Below are 15,081 nucleotides of genomic sequence, written 5' to 3' on the forward strand. Positions count from 1 at the left end.
AAATTTGCATAAGTATTTCTTATTTTAGCATCCTAATATGGAATACAGGCCTGTTTATGATATACGTTTTCATATATATCTCTTTTATTAATTCTAATTGCTTGGTTATGCAGTCTGCTTGAATTTTCTTCATAAATAAATCTTAATTTATACTTCTCCCTGTCCAAAAAACCTTCAAAACACATTAGAAAGATGTCACCAAATTGTGAATAAAAGTCAACTCAAGTAACTGAAAACAAGTTTTTAAAAAACTTTTTGTAAGGATAAGAGTGTATGCTTTAGATAAGATGGAGTCAACATCAAACAAAGCACCCAAAAGTTAATGGGAAAGGAGTTCCACCAAAGCTTCTAGAATCACGTGTTATCATGATAAACAAGAAACAGAACAGGCCCAGAGTTAAGCAGCCTTGACCAACACCAGAATATACTACATGCTTGCCACCTTGGATTCTGTACTACCATTTCATTCTTCCTCCACATCAGTCATCAAAACTCAATTCTTTTTTCAAAACATCTTGCTCTGATGTACATCTTCTTATTTAAGCTCTGGCATCCACTTTGTCCAAGAATTCAAGCTCCTAGGCCGGCATTACTAAAATCACCATCACAGTTTACTGCTTTTCAAAGAGTGACTTAAGAACTTGCATCAAAATCATTTGGGATTCTGGTTAAAACAAGTTATCTCTTAGATTCCATAAAAAAGACCAGCACTATCCAGTATACATAGAATACAAGTTACATACGTTACTGTAAAATGTTCTAGTAGATTAAAAACCTAAAAAGAAAAAAAAGTGAAATTATTTAAATGTTTTATTTAACCCAATGCACATATAGTATCACTGCAATAAGTAATCAATTAAAGACATATCAATATACTTTACAGGGCTTCCCTGGTGGCTCAGAAGGTAAATAGCCAGCCTGCAATGTGGGAGACCCAGATAGGATCCCTGGGTCGGCAAGATTGTCTGGAGAAAGAAATGGTAACACACTCTAGTATTCTTGCCTGGAAAATCCCATGGACTGAGGAGTCTGGTGGGCTATAGTCCATGGGCCCCAAAGAGTTGGACACGACTGAACACCTAACTAAATATATATATATATATATATATATATATATATATATATATACACACACACACACACACACACATAAATTTGTTACATATATATATATATTTGTTTCTCATACTAATACTTCAAAATCTGGTACTTCATTCTTGTAGCATATCTCAATTCAAACCCGCATATTTCAAGTTCTTAAGTCACATGAACTTAAGTTCTTAAGAACACAAAGAAAGTACTAACAAATACTTCCTCTATAGATGGAAACCTCATATATTTCACCAGCCTTCTAGAATTCCCAAATTATACTGATACTAATGATTACTTGTATCATTTTCTTCAAAAAATTTACAACCTATAGTATTGTGAAACTGAAGGATGTCTTTCCTGAAGTGCTAAGCAGTAAGCTCCTTAGAAAGAGAGACAGTTTCTACACGGAGAAAGGTGGGCATCATGCTCTACCAGCGTGGCTCTAACCCAAAATTCTGGTGGCAGAAATGAAAAGGAGGTGATTTAAAGACACACAAACACACTTGTACCACAGAGACTAAAAGATGTAAGGAAAGTATTACTGGATCAAGTCAGCTTATTACCTATATACCTGTTTCACTCTTCAAACGGATTAAATTCTGATATATAACACTGTGTATAGGCAGAGTTCTAAGATGGCCCCCCAAATTTGTGGTATCTAGGGAACATATCCTATATAATCCCTCCCCTTGAGTGTGGCCAGACATGTATTTATGAGGCAAAATCATTCTGAAGATTCAGTTCAGTTCAGTCACTCAGTCATGTCCAACTCTTTGCGACCCCATGAATCGCAGCACGCCAGGCCTCCCTGTCCATCACCAACTCCTGGAGTTCACTCAAATTCACGTCCATTGAGTCGGTGATGCCATCCAGCCATTTCATCCTCTGTCATCCCCTTCTCCTCCTACCCCCAATCCCTCCCAGCATCAGACTCTTTTCCAATGAGTCAACTCTTCGCATGAGGTGGCCAAAGTACTGGAGTTTCAGCTTTAGCATCATTCCTTCCAAAGAAATCCCAGGGCTGATCTCCTTCAAAATGGACTGGTTGGATCTCCTTGCAGTCCAAGGGACTCTCAAGAGTATTCTCCAACACCACAGTTCAAAAGGATCAATTCTTCAGCACTCAGCTTTCTTCACAGTCCAACTCTCACATCCATACATGACTACTGGAAAAACCATAACCTTGACTAGACGGACCTTTGTTAGCAAAGTAATGTCTCTGCTTTTCAATATGCTATCTAGGTTGGTCATAACTTTCCTTCCAAGGAGTAAACGTCTTTTAATTTCATGGCTGCAATCACCATCTTTGGTGAGTTTGGAGCCCCCAAAAATAAAGTCTGACACTGTTTCCACTGTTTCCCCATCTATTTCCCATGAAGTGATGGGACCAGATGCCATGATCTTCATTTTCTGAATGTTGAGCTTTAAGCCAACTTTTTCACTCTCCTCTTTCACTTTCATCAAGAGGCTTTTTAGATCCTCTTCACTTTCTGCCTTAAGGGTGGTGTCATTTGCATATCTGAGGTTATTCATATTTTTCCCAGCAATCTTGATTCTAGCTTGTGCTTCCTCCAGCCCAGCGTTTCTCATGATGTACTCTGCATGTAAGTTAAATAAGCAGGGTGACAATATACAGCCTTGATGTACTCCTTTTCCTATTTGGAACCAGTCTCTTGTTCCATGTCCAGTTCTAACTGTTGCTTCCTGACCTGCATACAGGTTTCTCAAGAGGCAGGTCAGGTGGTCTGGTATTCCCACATCTTTCAGGTTTTTCCACAGTTAATTGTGATCCACACAGTCAAAGGCTTTGGCATAGTCAATAAAGCAAAAACAGATGTTTTTCTGGAACTCTCTTGCTTTTTCCATGATCCAGCGGATGTTGGCAATTTGATCTCTGGTTTCTCTGCCTTTTCTAAAACCAGCTTGAGCATCTGGAAGTTCATGGTTCATGTATTGCTGAAGCCTGGCTTGGAGAATTTTGAGCATTACTTTATTAGCGTGTGAGATGAGTGCAACTGTGTGGTAGTTTGAAGATTAGGTTTAACAAAGAGGAAATCACCTGCCTGCGTCTGACTTAATCACATGAGCTGTTAAAAAGGACCTCCTTGGAAAGACAGAGAGGGTGGAAGTGTGACAAGGGCTCAAGACTGGCCTCTGGCCAAAAGCTAGCAACCCAATGAGGACCTCAATTTAAGAACAAAGATATTAATTCTGCCAGGAACCAAGGACCTCAAACCCGGAGTTTAGGTGAGATCTCTCGTGCAGCCAGGTGCCTTTACTTCAAACTTACCAGGCTACATAGAGCACCCAGCCATGCCATGCCCAGACTCTCGATCTAAGGACTGAGATAATAAATGGGTGTTGTTTTTTTTTAAACCACTAATGTGTCACACACTAATTTGTTCCACATCAATAGAAAACTAATACACTCAGGCACTTTCTTATATAATTAAATAACTACATCTGGGCAGGTTTCTCAGACTTCATTTCACAAATAATTTCTCCACCTGCTGTAGGAATACAATTGCTTCACAATTGACATGACATTAGTAGTGCACTATCTGCTTAATTGGGTTTCCCTGGTGGCTCAGTGGTAAAGAATCCGCCTGCCAATGCAGGAGGAGCCGGTTTGATTCTTGGGTGGGGGAAGACCCCCTGGAGGAGGAGGAAATGGAAACCTAATCCAGTATTATTGCAGGGAGAACCCCATGGACACAAGAGCCTGGCAGGCTACAAGTCCATGAGGTCGGAAAAGAGGCAGACACCACTTAGCGACTAAACAACATCTGCTTAATACTTCTCATAGAAACATTAAAAGCCACTGGATTTGAGTCAAAATTCACGGAGAAGCTCTTCAGTGTTGACGAGCCTTTTTGGTAAGAGGACTTTTATTCCCTGACCATCTGTCTAGGGGTGGTGGGGTACACAGAGTAGAGCCTGGACTATCAGACGCAGATTTTTGCTGCCCCCAGGCTCCGCCTAGCAGCGGGGTCGGGGGTAGACGCGAGCTGAGCCAGGACGAGGGAAAGAAAAAGGGATTCTGTTCGTCCCTTTCATCCCTAGCCCACTTTCTCAGGAAAACACCACGCCGGCACAGTAATATCTCTAAAACCTTGTTTGCGGCACGCAGCTGCTTTGAAAGAAACTGAAAGTGTTAGGCACTCAGTCGCGTCCGACTCTTTGCCAGGCTCCTCTGCCCATGAAATTCCCCGGGGAAGAATCCTGAAGTGCTTTGCCATTCCCTTCTCCCGGGAATCCTCCCAACCTAGGGATCGTGCATTGCAGGTCTCCGGCATTGCAGAGTCCTCACCGTCTGAGCCACTGGGGAAGCAAACTCCCAGAGCACCTAGCAAGTTCCGACCGCTGACTAAGGATCACTGGGGCCACTCAGGGTGGCGGACAGTTCATAAAACTTTCAAAGAATCTCTCAAACTCGGGAATTGTGCTCCTAGGTCGCTCTGTCCGCAGACCCAGAGAGCGGCCACTAAAACCTGGACCTACCGTCTCCCCCTCTAGCCGCCAGCCCGCCAGCCAGCCCACAACTACAGCAGGAACCCGGCCAGGTGTCACCACCCGGGAACGGCGCCGCCACGCCTCCCCAGTGCGCCTGCGCGAACCGTCGCTCCCACAGGGGACGAGAGAACCCGCCGGACACCACCGCGCAGGGCGGGGTCTAGAGGCACTTCGCGCCTGCGCAAGGGGTGCGACAGGCGGGGGTCTAGAGGCGCTTTGCGCCTGCGCAAAGGGCACGACGGAAGGGGTCTAGACGCGCTCTGCGCCTGCGCAAAGGGCGCGACGGCGTCCTGCGTCGTTCGTTTTGAAACGAGTGGCGGGGAACTGCTCCGGAAGCCCCTGGCGTCGCTGTCTGCTGGGTGGAAGCGTGTACCGTCCTCCGTGGGCCTGGCCATGGCGCTGCAACTCTCCCGGGAGCAAGGCATCACCTTGCGCGGGAGCGCCGAGATCGTGGCCGAGTTCTTCTGTAAGTTCTCCTCGCGCGGGGCGGAGGGCGGGGAGAGCCGAGCGCAGGCCGCCCGCAGGCCCGCGGCTCGGCCGGAGCGGCCCCGAATCCCGGCCCTTGTACCGCGGCCTCCGGTGCCGGCAGGAGGGATCAGGAAATGGGGCGGCGGGCGCCGCCTCCGCTCGTGTTGCTCCCGGCGGAGGAGGCGGCCCGGGCGCTGCAGGGGCCCGCCTTGTGGGGGGCCCCTTTGCGGGAGCGTTTCTTTCCAATGCAGAGCTCCTCCCACACCCCCGGCCCCCAACGGCGAGGGGCCTCGCGGGTGGACTGTGACGGGCTAGACTTCGGGAAGAGCTGTTCTGAGCTCGGCCAGGTGTACCTGCTGACAGAACCTGGCAAGACTGGTGAGGATAAGAGGAGGAAAGAGAGACGGGAAGAGGCCTGCCCGGGCTTGGTACCCGTCTGCCAGTTGCCTGTTTTGACACCCTCTAATCATAAAATAGGCATTTGGACTTGTTTTACAATGAAATGGAATTTGGCACTGGTAGATTAGTACAGTTTGGCATTTTCCTTCTGTTGCCACATAAATGCAGCTATCACTTAGACGCAAGATTTTAAGGATTTTTTTTAATGCCACTTTGTACCTACTCGGCTTTCAGCAAAACACAAACACGTGTTTAGACATTTATAACTTTATTAATGAAACCATAGCCCCATCTACATATGCTTTATTTCCCCTGAAGTTACAACGTGATGATGACTTTAATATTTCTTACGTTTTCAGCATTTGGCATCAACAGTATTTTATATCAGCGTGGCATATATCCATCGGAAACCTTTACTCGGGTGCAGAAATATGGACTCACCTTGCTTGTAACTACTGATCCTGAGCTCATAAAATACCTAAATAATGTGGTGGATCAACTAAAAGGTATTTTATTGTTGGACACAGTTTTGAGTTTTGCAGGCCTTAATGTTAATAGGATCCTCGGGGCTTCCCAGGTGACTCAGTGGTAAAGAATCCACCTGCCAATGTAGGAGACACAGAAGACCCAGGTTCCATCCTGAGTCTGGAAGATCCCCTTGAAGAGGAAATGCCAACTCACTCCAGTATTCTTGTCAGGATAATCCCATGGACAGAGAAGCCGGGCAGGTTACAGTCCATTGGGTTGTAAAGAGTTGGATACGAGCACACCTACGATCCACATTTTCTAGCTTCTTGGTGGTCATTTTTCAGCTCTGTATAGGGTAGTGTAAACCGCACTACCATCTCCGATACAGTGAACCAGTTGGGAGGGAAGCAAATAACATACAAATTGAAAGAATTCCCACCCTTCCTCCACTTTTGAGTAGGCTGAATATTTTAAGGTTCGGAATCTGATATGGCTTAACAAAACAATCTCCATCAACTCCTTCAGGGATGATAGAACACATTGGAATTTTATGTAATTATGATGGCGTTCGTTATCTGAGAAAAATCCACTGCATATATTTTTTGTAGTTGCTTGGAATCTAAAGCCATCATTAAGATGAAGAAACTAAAATCAGATTCAACTTAGGGAACTAAACTTTAAAAAGAAGGAACTACTAAATAACAGCACTCATTGGAATTTTCTTATTTTTCACCTGTTTCCATTTGTCTTTTTTTTTTTTTTAAATCATGCCTGTGAGTCAGTAAGCCTTTTCTGTCTGCACACTCATTTTCTTCTTTTAGCTCAAGAAGTTGCAGTATTGTTAGATTAGTATGCTCTATCTATTCCTTTTATCTCTAGAATTTCTACTAGTTTCTTTTTCATATTTCTCTCCACTTAGGATTCTCATTTCTAATTTCTCTGTGTTGTAAAGTGTTTCTCCCTTTCTGCTCATTAAGTCTTCCAAAATACTAGTTCTAAAAATACTACAGCCGCATTTTTTTTTTTTTTTTACTTTAAAATTCCTGAATCACTTTTGTTGTTTCAACTAGCTTCATTTTCAGATTACATCATTGCGTTTTCATTAACTTCAGAGCTAAGCCACCCATAGTCATTCCTACGGCTGCACTCAGATTGTTTGCTATGGAACCTCTAGGCAACTATGGATGTATATCTTCATCTTAATCTGAAGAAGTAGCAAGCCAGCCTTGCCTAAGTTACTGGTTTTTGGTTTGTGTCCTTTGAGACCAATAACATTTCTTGTCAGATGTATCTACACTTTCCTATTAATTTCTCCCTTTTAGTTAAAATGGAGGAAATGCTTTACAGGCAAATTATTCAGTCTTTTAAATTCCACTTCTCTAGCCTTAGGAACTTTACCCTATTTCCTCTCTTATGTTGTCAATTTATTTGTTTCCATTTGGATTATTCCCATTGGTTTCATTTCCATTTTTAAGAGAAAAAAAAAATCACCAACTTCCCCATATCTTCAAATTACCACTCAATCTCTTTTTCACCAGTAAGCTGGTAAAAGTTGTTCACATATGCCAGGAGTGAGCGAGGCCAACAAGCCAGATCCAGCAAGTGGCTTATTTTGTACTGCTTGCAAGCTAAGAATATTACATTTTAAAGAAGACTATGCTACGTAGGTGACCCAAAGCCTTCAATATTTCTAAAATATTTTCTATCATATCTTTAAAAAAAAAAAAAACCTGCTGATTCCTGAATAAAGTATTCTCAGTTTCTAAGATTGAGGGCTCAGTCTGAGGCCCTCTTACTGTAATCTCTCTCTAGTTGACCTCTTACATGTACATACTTCTAGTAACAACTTATGTATCTGACTCATGAACCAATATCTAACCAAAGCCTCTCCTAACTCTTGGCTCATATATTGAGTGACTCCCTTAATGTCTTTATGCAGCTATATAATATACCACTTCACACTCGGTGTATTAAAAACTGAATTTAGGATCATCTCTATTTCAGTTCTCTTTCCTCTTGGTGACTGGATCAACCATCCGATTACTGATATAATCAGAAACTTGGGAGATATCCCTGATTCATTCCTCTTCCTTACCCTGAGGTAATCCAATAAATCTTAACAGTTTTAACCATGAAATCTCTTGAATCTGTCTACTGCTCCATCTCTACCAGTATATCTTTCTCTAAGTCTTTATTCGCTCTTGCTTGAGTTATTCATGAATTAGTGCCCTAGATCCCCTGTTTACTTCCAGTTTACTTTCTACATCACATCCAGAAGGATAGTTTTCAAATACAACTTGAGTCACATCATACTCTGCTTCAAACACAGTAATGACCTCCTTAGTTCTTATAGTGTAACATCTTTAATTTGGCGCTCATGACCTTGTGTGGTCCGGCCCATTATTCTTGTCAGACCAGCCTTGTTCATCCTCCCTTTCTTAAATTGCAGTTGTATTGGCCTCCTTTCAGTCCTCTGATCCAGTGCTCTGTTTTGAGTCCAAGACCTATAGCTTTAGCAGTGAGATCCCACATGCCGCAACTAAGACCTCACACCGTCAACATAAATCCATCATTTCATATTTTAAAACCTATACCCTCTTGCCTGTTTTGCATATGTATATTGTTGTCTCTTAGAACAAAACTCAAACCCCGCTCAGTCAGAATTTCCTATTCTATGCTTTAATTGTAGTATATGTTGCACCATCATAGGTAACTGCTATTATGTCATAGGAAACTGCACCATCATAGCAGTTACAGCAGTTATAATTTCACATTTATTGTAATTAGCTTAATGACATCTCCTTCACCCTTCCCTTGGATTAGGATGGAAGTACCTCATGTTCACTGTCTTAGCACCCAGTGCTATACCTGGCACAAATACTGAGAATTTGAAATTGGGAGCTAGGCCATTGATGGGGCAAATTTTCTGCACAATTTGGAGGAGAACCAAAATAGCAGTGGGACAGATTTGCTGAGGATAGGAAGTTGGTCATGAGAGGAGAGTTGCTTTGTAATGCAGTAAACTAAAAGAGATGCCTTGTTTTGTGTATTGCAGAATGGTTATACAAGTGTTCAGTTCAGAAACTGGTGGTAGTCATCTCAAATATTGAAAGTGGAGAGGTCCTTGAAAGATGGCAGTTTGATATTGAGTGTGACAAGACTGCAAAAGATGACAGGTAAGTAGGAACTACTTCCATTTTCGTATGTTTTAAAATTTATTTTCTTTACCAAATGAGTTCTAATTATATTGAACAAGTTTCATATAAAGTACAATTTTTTTCTAGGATGTTTGTTTTTTTTAATATAAATTTGTTTATTTTAATTGGAGGCTAATTACTTTACAATATTGTATTGGTTTTGCCATACATCAACATGAATCCTCCATGGGTGCACACATGTTCCCCATCCTGAACCCCCCTCCCACCGCCCTCCCCATACCATCCCTCTGGGTCATCCCAGTGCACCAGCCCCGAGCATCCTGTATCCTGCATCGAACCTGGACTGGTGATTTGTTTCTTATATGATATTATACATGTTTCAATGCCATTCTCCCAAATCATCCTACCCTCTCCCTCTCCCGGAGAGTCCAAAAGACTGTTCTATACACCTGTGTCTCTTTTGCTGTCTCGCATACAGGGTTATCGTTACCATCTTCTAATTCCATATATATGCTTTAGTATACTGTATTGGTGTTTTTCTGGCTTACTTCACTCTGTATAATAGGCTCCAGTTTCGTTAGAACTCCACCTCGTTAGAACTGATTCAAGTGTATTCTTTTTAATGGCTAGGATGTTTAATTTGATCCTTAGTCTCATGTGGCAAAGAATAGTTCACTGTCTTATATAAGACAGTGAACTTTTAACATAATTGCCTATAGAGTAAATTGGTGAATCTCACCCTTCAGTGTTTATGGTAGTATGTACCTGGTGGCCCATTTAGTGAATTGTTTAAAGGTACTTTTAACCATCAGGGGTTATCCTAGATTCCCCAAGCCTAAGATTCAGCTCTATTGTATTTCACTGAATGCCCCAAATTTTCTTAGACACTTCATAAAAAGTTTCCAGACCACCTGAATGGGAAATGCTTATATGATCATGTCTAGCATTGTCCTAGGCTTGCTTACTGGTAAATTCAGAATCATTTTTCATAATGAAATGTAGTTTGCTTCTGAAGCCTTTGGTTTATTTTAGTAAATTTTTAGCTTATAAAAATAATTTGATATTTAATGTAATATCTTATTTGAGGCAGTAGGGAATTAAACATTACGAAAAATGTACCAACAAAATACTTTAGATATTATTTTCATTTTTTGAAAGGTGCTGTAGTTTTCCTAACTTGAAGCACTTGGCCAGTTTTCTGATTATCTGCTGACAAATGACCTGGTTTTAAGACCACCCCTAGAAAATGACTGGAATGATAAATGAAATAATAAAAATGCATATGCCTCTTGTGGTATATAGGCCCTAATGATATAACTTACAATAAAAAATCCATTTTAATGTATTAATTATTTGATCTTGGAAACATTTAATCAGTCTTACCAGTGTTTTAAATAATTTGTTAACACTTAAATTGATTTGGTTTCTTCAATAGTGCACCCAGAGAAAAGTCTCAGAAAGCTATCCAAGATGAAATCCGTTCAGTGATCAGACAGATCACAGCTACAGTAACATTTCTGCCACTGTTGGAAGTTTCTTGTAAGTATTATACAACTTCACATTGACTTAAAATTTGTCAGGGAAAAGACTAAGCTACTATTTTAAGACTAAGCCCTTTATTAAATTTTTTCTTAATTATTAATATTACATAATAAAAATGAAAAACCCATTATAAAGTAGAAGTAGTGTTATATGCATTCTAGAAATTTGGAAATTCTGAAAAGGCAAGGAATGAAAGTATTCCACAGTATTCATTCTTGAATGTCTTAATGTAATCCTATTCATTATCTCAATTTTTTATGTATATTTTTAAGGCTAGCCATAACTGTCTTGCTTTTCTACCTTATCAGATATTTCCCGAATGCCTACTATATGCGAGACACTGCTCTAGGCCCCAGGCTACATCAGTCACAGAGCCCAGATGTTAGCTTTCCTTCAGGTTGCCTTTATGCTGTCCTGTGTGATTGACTCCATACTTTCTGCAGATAATGGTTTTCTCTTTTTAAAAAAAGCAAACTTGAAGTTTTCATAAGATAAAGCAAAAGGAGTACAATATTTTCTGTAATACAGTAAATTTCTATGGAGGAAAAGCAATGGACTAGTCATTACAGACCAGGCTAAACTATCTTTTCTAATACTTTGGGTGGTTCAAAATGTGAGAGAGACAAGGAGGGTTCTTCTACTTTGGAAAAAAAATAATGTACTTTAATGATTTTATCTCCAATTTAGGTTCATTTGATCTGCTCATTTATACAGACAAAGATCTGGTTGTACCTGAAAAATGGGAAGAGTCGGGACCACAGTTCATTACCAATTCTGAGGAAGTTCGTCTTCGTTCATTTACTACCACAATTCACAAAGTAAATAGCATGGTAGCCTACAAAATTCCTGTCAATGACTGAGGATGAGATATGGACAATAACGTACTTGTAACTCTCAAATGTGGTTTTCCTACCAGATCAACTGTAGTTGGTATGTTTTATTTCATTGGTTAATTTTTAGATGAGGAAAACTTAACATGATACTTAACTGAATCTGTGCAAAATTGTTCCGTTTTTGGTACCTATCTGACTTTCCAGAGGGTTGACATAAGTTACTGCACAGATTGCATCAGTACTGCAGTGTTACTTCCTTTGGAGGTAGTAACCATAGGTGGAAAAACTTTTGCTAAATACCTTTCTAAATCAGACTTTTGGTCAAGTAACTTGACTCAGAATGTAGAGAAATATTTAAATATGAAATAGAACAAAAGAAATATGAATATTCAGAATCTTCATTTACATCCTGAAAGTAACTAATGATAGTCCATAAGTAGTGACATATTTCTCCTATTGCATTCTCTTGTCATTTATTTCATTTGTATAGTTTCTGTATTGAAAAAATGTCCAATTATTTGAGTTTAATGTATGTAACTTGAGCCTATAAAGCTGTGGATATTCCCACTTTTCAAATTGTTGTGATACAGAACGCTTAAGAATGTCTTTTATGTTTTATAAAATCAAGCTTTAAATGGCAATGATGAAATAAAGTTAAATGTGTATGTTTTAAATTTGTATTAAATCTTTTATATTGGTGTATTGATACAGTTACGTAGTTATTATGGATTCAGTACGGCATATTATTTCTTGTGCCTACTATATTGTAGGGAGGGCCTAAGGATACAAAGTAGAGTAAGTCTTGAGGTACTTACAATTTATTGGACAAACTTTTATTAAACCTCCTTCACCCTATAACAGTAGATTTAAAATAAACATTGTTCTTTATGTAAAATGATAAATGTCACTTGGAATTAATTGAGTTTAGCAAATGTTAGATTGTATACAACCTTTCTATGCTCTTAGGTTTATTATCAGTGACCCTTGAACAACATGGGGGTTGGAACACTGACCCTCTAAGCAATTGAAAATCCCAGTAAAACTTATAGCCAGCCCTTCATATCTGTGGTCACCCCAAACCCATGGATTCAACCAACCATGGGTCATGTGGTACTATAGTATTTACTATTGAAAAATAGCCAAATATAAGTGGACCTGCACAATTCAAAGTGTTGTTCAAAGGTCAGCTGTATACTTAAACATTATGTTTATTCCTCTGCCTGTGCCTTCATTAATACTCTCATCAGGTATGTTCTTTCAGTTCCCACCTATTTTTCCAGAGTCAGTTTAAGGCAAACTTACAAAAATTGCTTTCTAATCTCTATACTAAATCTTAGCTCATTTTGTAATAATTCATTTTTTTAAGTATGTAGTAGCAGACACTGTTTTAAGATCTTTATATGTATTTATTCAACCTTCACTATTAAGTAAATATACATAATCTGTATCCATTCATTCAAAAATTACATAATGAGCATCTGTTAATGTGTAGAATAAGAATACTGCATGCCAAGTATTACAAAGAATGAAACAAAGTCCTGGCCTTTCTAAAGCTTGAGATCTTATGAAGGAGAGGAAAGTATATGACAAAGGACCATAAAGTAACCAAAGAGGTTTATTTCATTGTGTGTTTGTGTTATTTCACTTGGAATAATCTTTCTCTGATCCAGCTGGGTGCTTGTTGAGAATAAAGGGCGATGTCTTGCATTCTTTCATCTCTTGGTGCTGCTGGACAAATAGGTACCAGTCTTTGATGATGGGTATCATGTATACTGCTGTAAAAGCCATCCCCAGAGAGGAGCTGAAAGTATCTAACTTAGGTCCACCCATGTCTTTTTTTCCTGAATAAGAAAATCAGTTATGTAGAAGTGGAAATTGTGTTGATTTAGGGATGGTCAAAACTCAGTATTCAAAAAACAAAGATCATGGCATCTGGCCCCATCACTTTACAGCAAATAGGGAAAAGGTGGAAGCAGTGACAGATTTTTTTGGGCTCCAAAATTGCTGTGGATGGTGACTGCAACCATGAAATTAAATGACACTTGCTCCTTGGAAGAAAAGATGTGACTCTTGATGAAAGTGAAAAAGGAGAGTGAAACAGTTGGCTTTAAAGCTCAACATTCAGAAATTAAGATGATGGCATCCAGTCCCATCACTTCATGGCAAATAGATGTCGACACAATGGCTGACTTTATTTTTGGGGGCTCCAAAATCACTGCAGATGGTGATTGCAGCCATGAAATTAAAAGACGCTTACTCCTTGGAAGCAAAGTTTTGACTAACCTAGACAGCATATTCAAAAGCAGAGACATTACTTTGACAACAAAGGTCCGTCTAGTTGAGGCTATGGTTTTTCCAGTAGTCATGTATGGATATGAGAGTTGGACCGTGAAGAAGGCTGAGCGCCGAAGAATTGATGTTTTGAACTGTGGTGCTGGAGAAGACCTGAGAGTCCCTTGGACTGGAAGCAGGTCAAGCCAGTCAATCCTAAAGGAAATCAACCCTGAATATTCATTAGAAGGTCTGACGCTGAAGCTGAAGCTCCAATACTTTGGCCACCTGATGCGAAGAGCTGACACATTGGAAAAGACCCTGATGCTGGGAAATACTGAAGGCAGAAAGAGAAGAGGGCAGCAGAGGACGAGAAGGTTAGGTAACATCACTGAATCAATGGACATGAATATGGGCAAACTCCAGGACACAGTGGAGGATAGGACCCTGGGGTTCTGCAAAGAGTCAGACAACTTAGCAACAGAACAACAGAGTCTCTGTTTCCAAACAGTGTGAGGTGCGTTATAGCGGTCACTATTAAAAGACAGTCGAATTCTTGGGCTGTTGACGTTTGAGAGATTGAGAAGGAAAGCAGAAGTAGAACTTGAGTAAAAATATGAAGAGAGTTGAAAATTATGGTCCTGTGTTTAGGAAATATCTTTGAAAATCTTTATAGAAAGCAATGACTGCTTCTGGAAACACTGCCTCTTTGCTAATAGGAATAATAAATGTGGTTCTTTCCCCTAAAAGCACACCAGTAGCAACATTATGGATTACCACTAACACTTAAATGTCTGTCATTTATGCATTTAATATTAGTGATCTTAATACTGATTTATTATGATGATGATTTATTATGATTCATACTCTCTTTTCAAGAGTTACGTCCAGAAATTCACGCTCTGGATTTGAATGTTGGTCTCAGTAGGAGCTTCTGCCGTACAGTCTGTTGCCTAGAAGTTACTCTGTGGTACCAATTCTGCAGTAGCTAGGCTCTTAAAAAACAGCAAAAGTTGGCTTTAAAAAATTAATGGAAGAACATTAACTCCATAAAGAATCAAAGGGAAGGCTGAAAACTAGAGAACTAGGGCAGCTCCAAGGACTCTCAAGTCACACATTTGTGAACTCTAACAAATGGGTCACTGGTGTTACTCAGTGACATCTCCAAAGGAGTCAAACTGATGGTTTCAAAAAGAGTAATATGGATAGTTAAAAAAAAAAAAGTGACAATGAGGAGCCTTAGCATTCTAACAAGCTGAGATGTAAGACTAAGAATTCTGGGAAATTGCATTTTTAAATATTTTGATCACTTTGATGCAGCCAGCATTGTTAAGATG

At 40.0% G+C, this 15,081-nt stretch overlaps 1 protein-coding gene across 2 annotated transcripts; it reads left to right on the top strand.

Moving 5' to 3' along the window:
• The first annotated feature begins 4,854 nt into the window (after window positions 1-4,854).
• MAD2L1 (mitotic arrest deficient 2 like 1) lies at window positions 4,855-13,180 on the top strand. Of its 2 annotated transcripts, none has more exons than XM_027543715.1 (5): window positions 4,855-5,071; window positions 5,832-5,978; window positions 8,996-9,116; window positions 10,534-10,637; window positions 11,328-13,180. In XM_027543715.1, exons 1-5 carry the CDS (start codon window positions 4,999-5,001, stop codon window positions 11,498-11,500), a joined length of 618 nt encoding a protein of 205 aa, XP_027399516.1. In that variant the 5' UTR covers window positions 4,855-4,998; the 3' UTR covers window positions 11,501-13,180. The 2 variants fall into 2 exon arrangements, with proteins under 2 accessions (XP_027399516.1, XP_027399517.1); XM_027543716.1 differs by having other exon boundaries at window positions 4,873-5,071; window positions 11,355-13,180.
• The last annotated feature ends 1,901 nt before the right edge of the window (window positions 13,181-15,081 follow it).

This window comes from Bos indicus x Bos taurus, chromosome 6, assembly GCF_003369695.1.
Source record: "Bos indicus x Bos taurus breed Angus x Brahman F1 hybrid chromosome 6, Bos_hybrid_MaternalHap_v2.0, whole genome shotgun sequence".
In the NCBI taxonomy this organism is placed as follows: domain Eukaryota; kingdom Metazoa; phylum Chordata; class Mammalia; order Artiodactyla; family Bovidae; genus Bos; species Bos indicus x Bos taurus.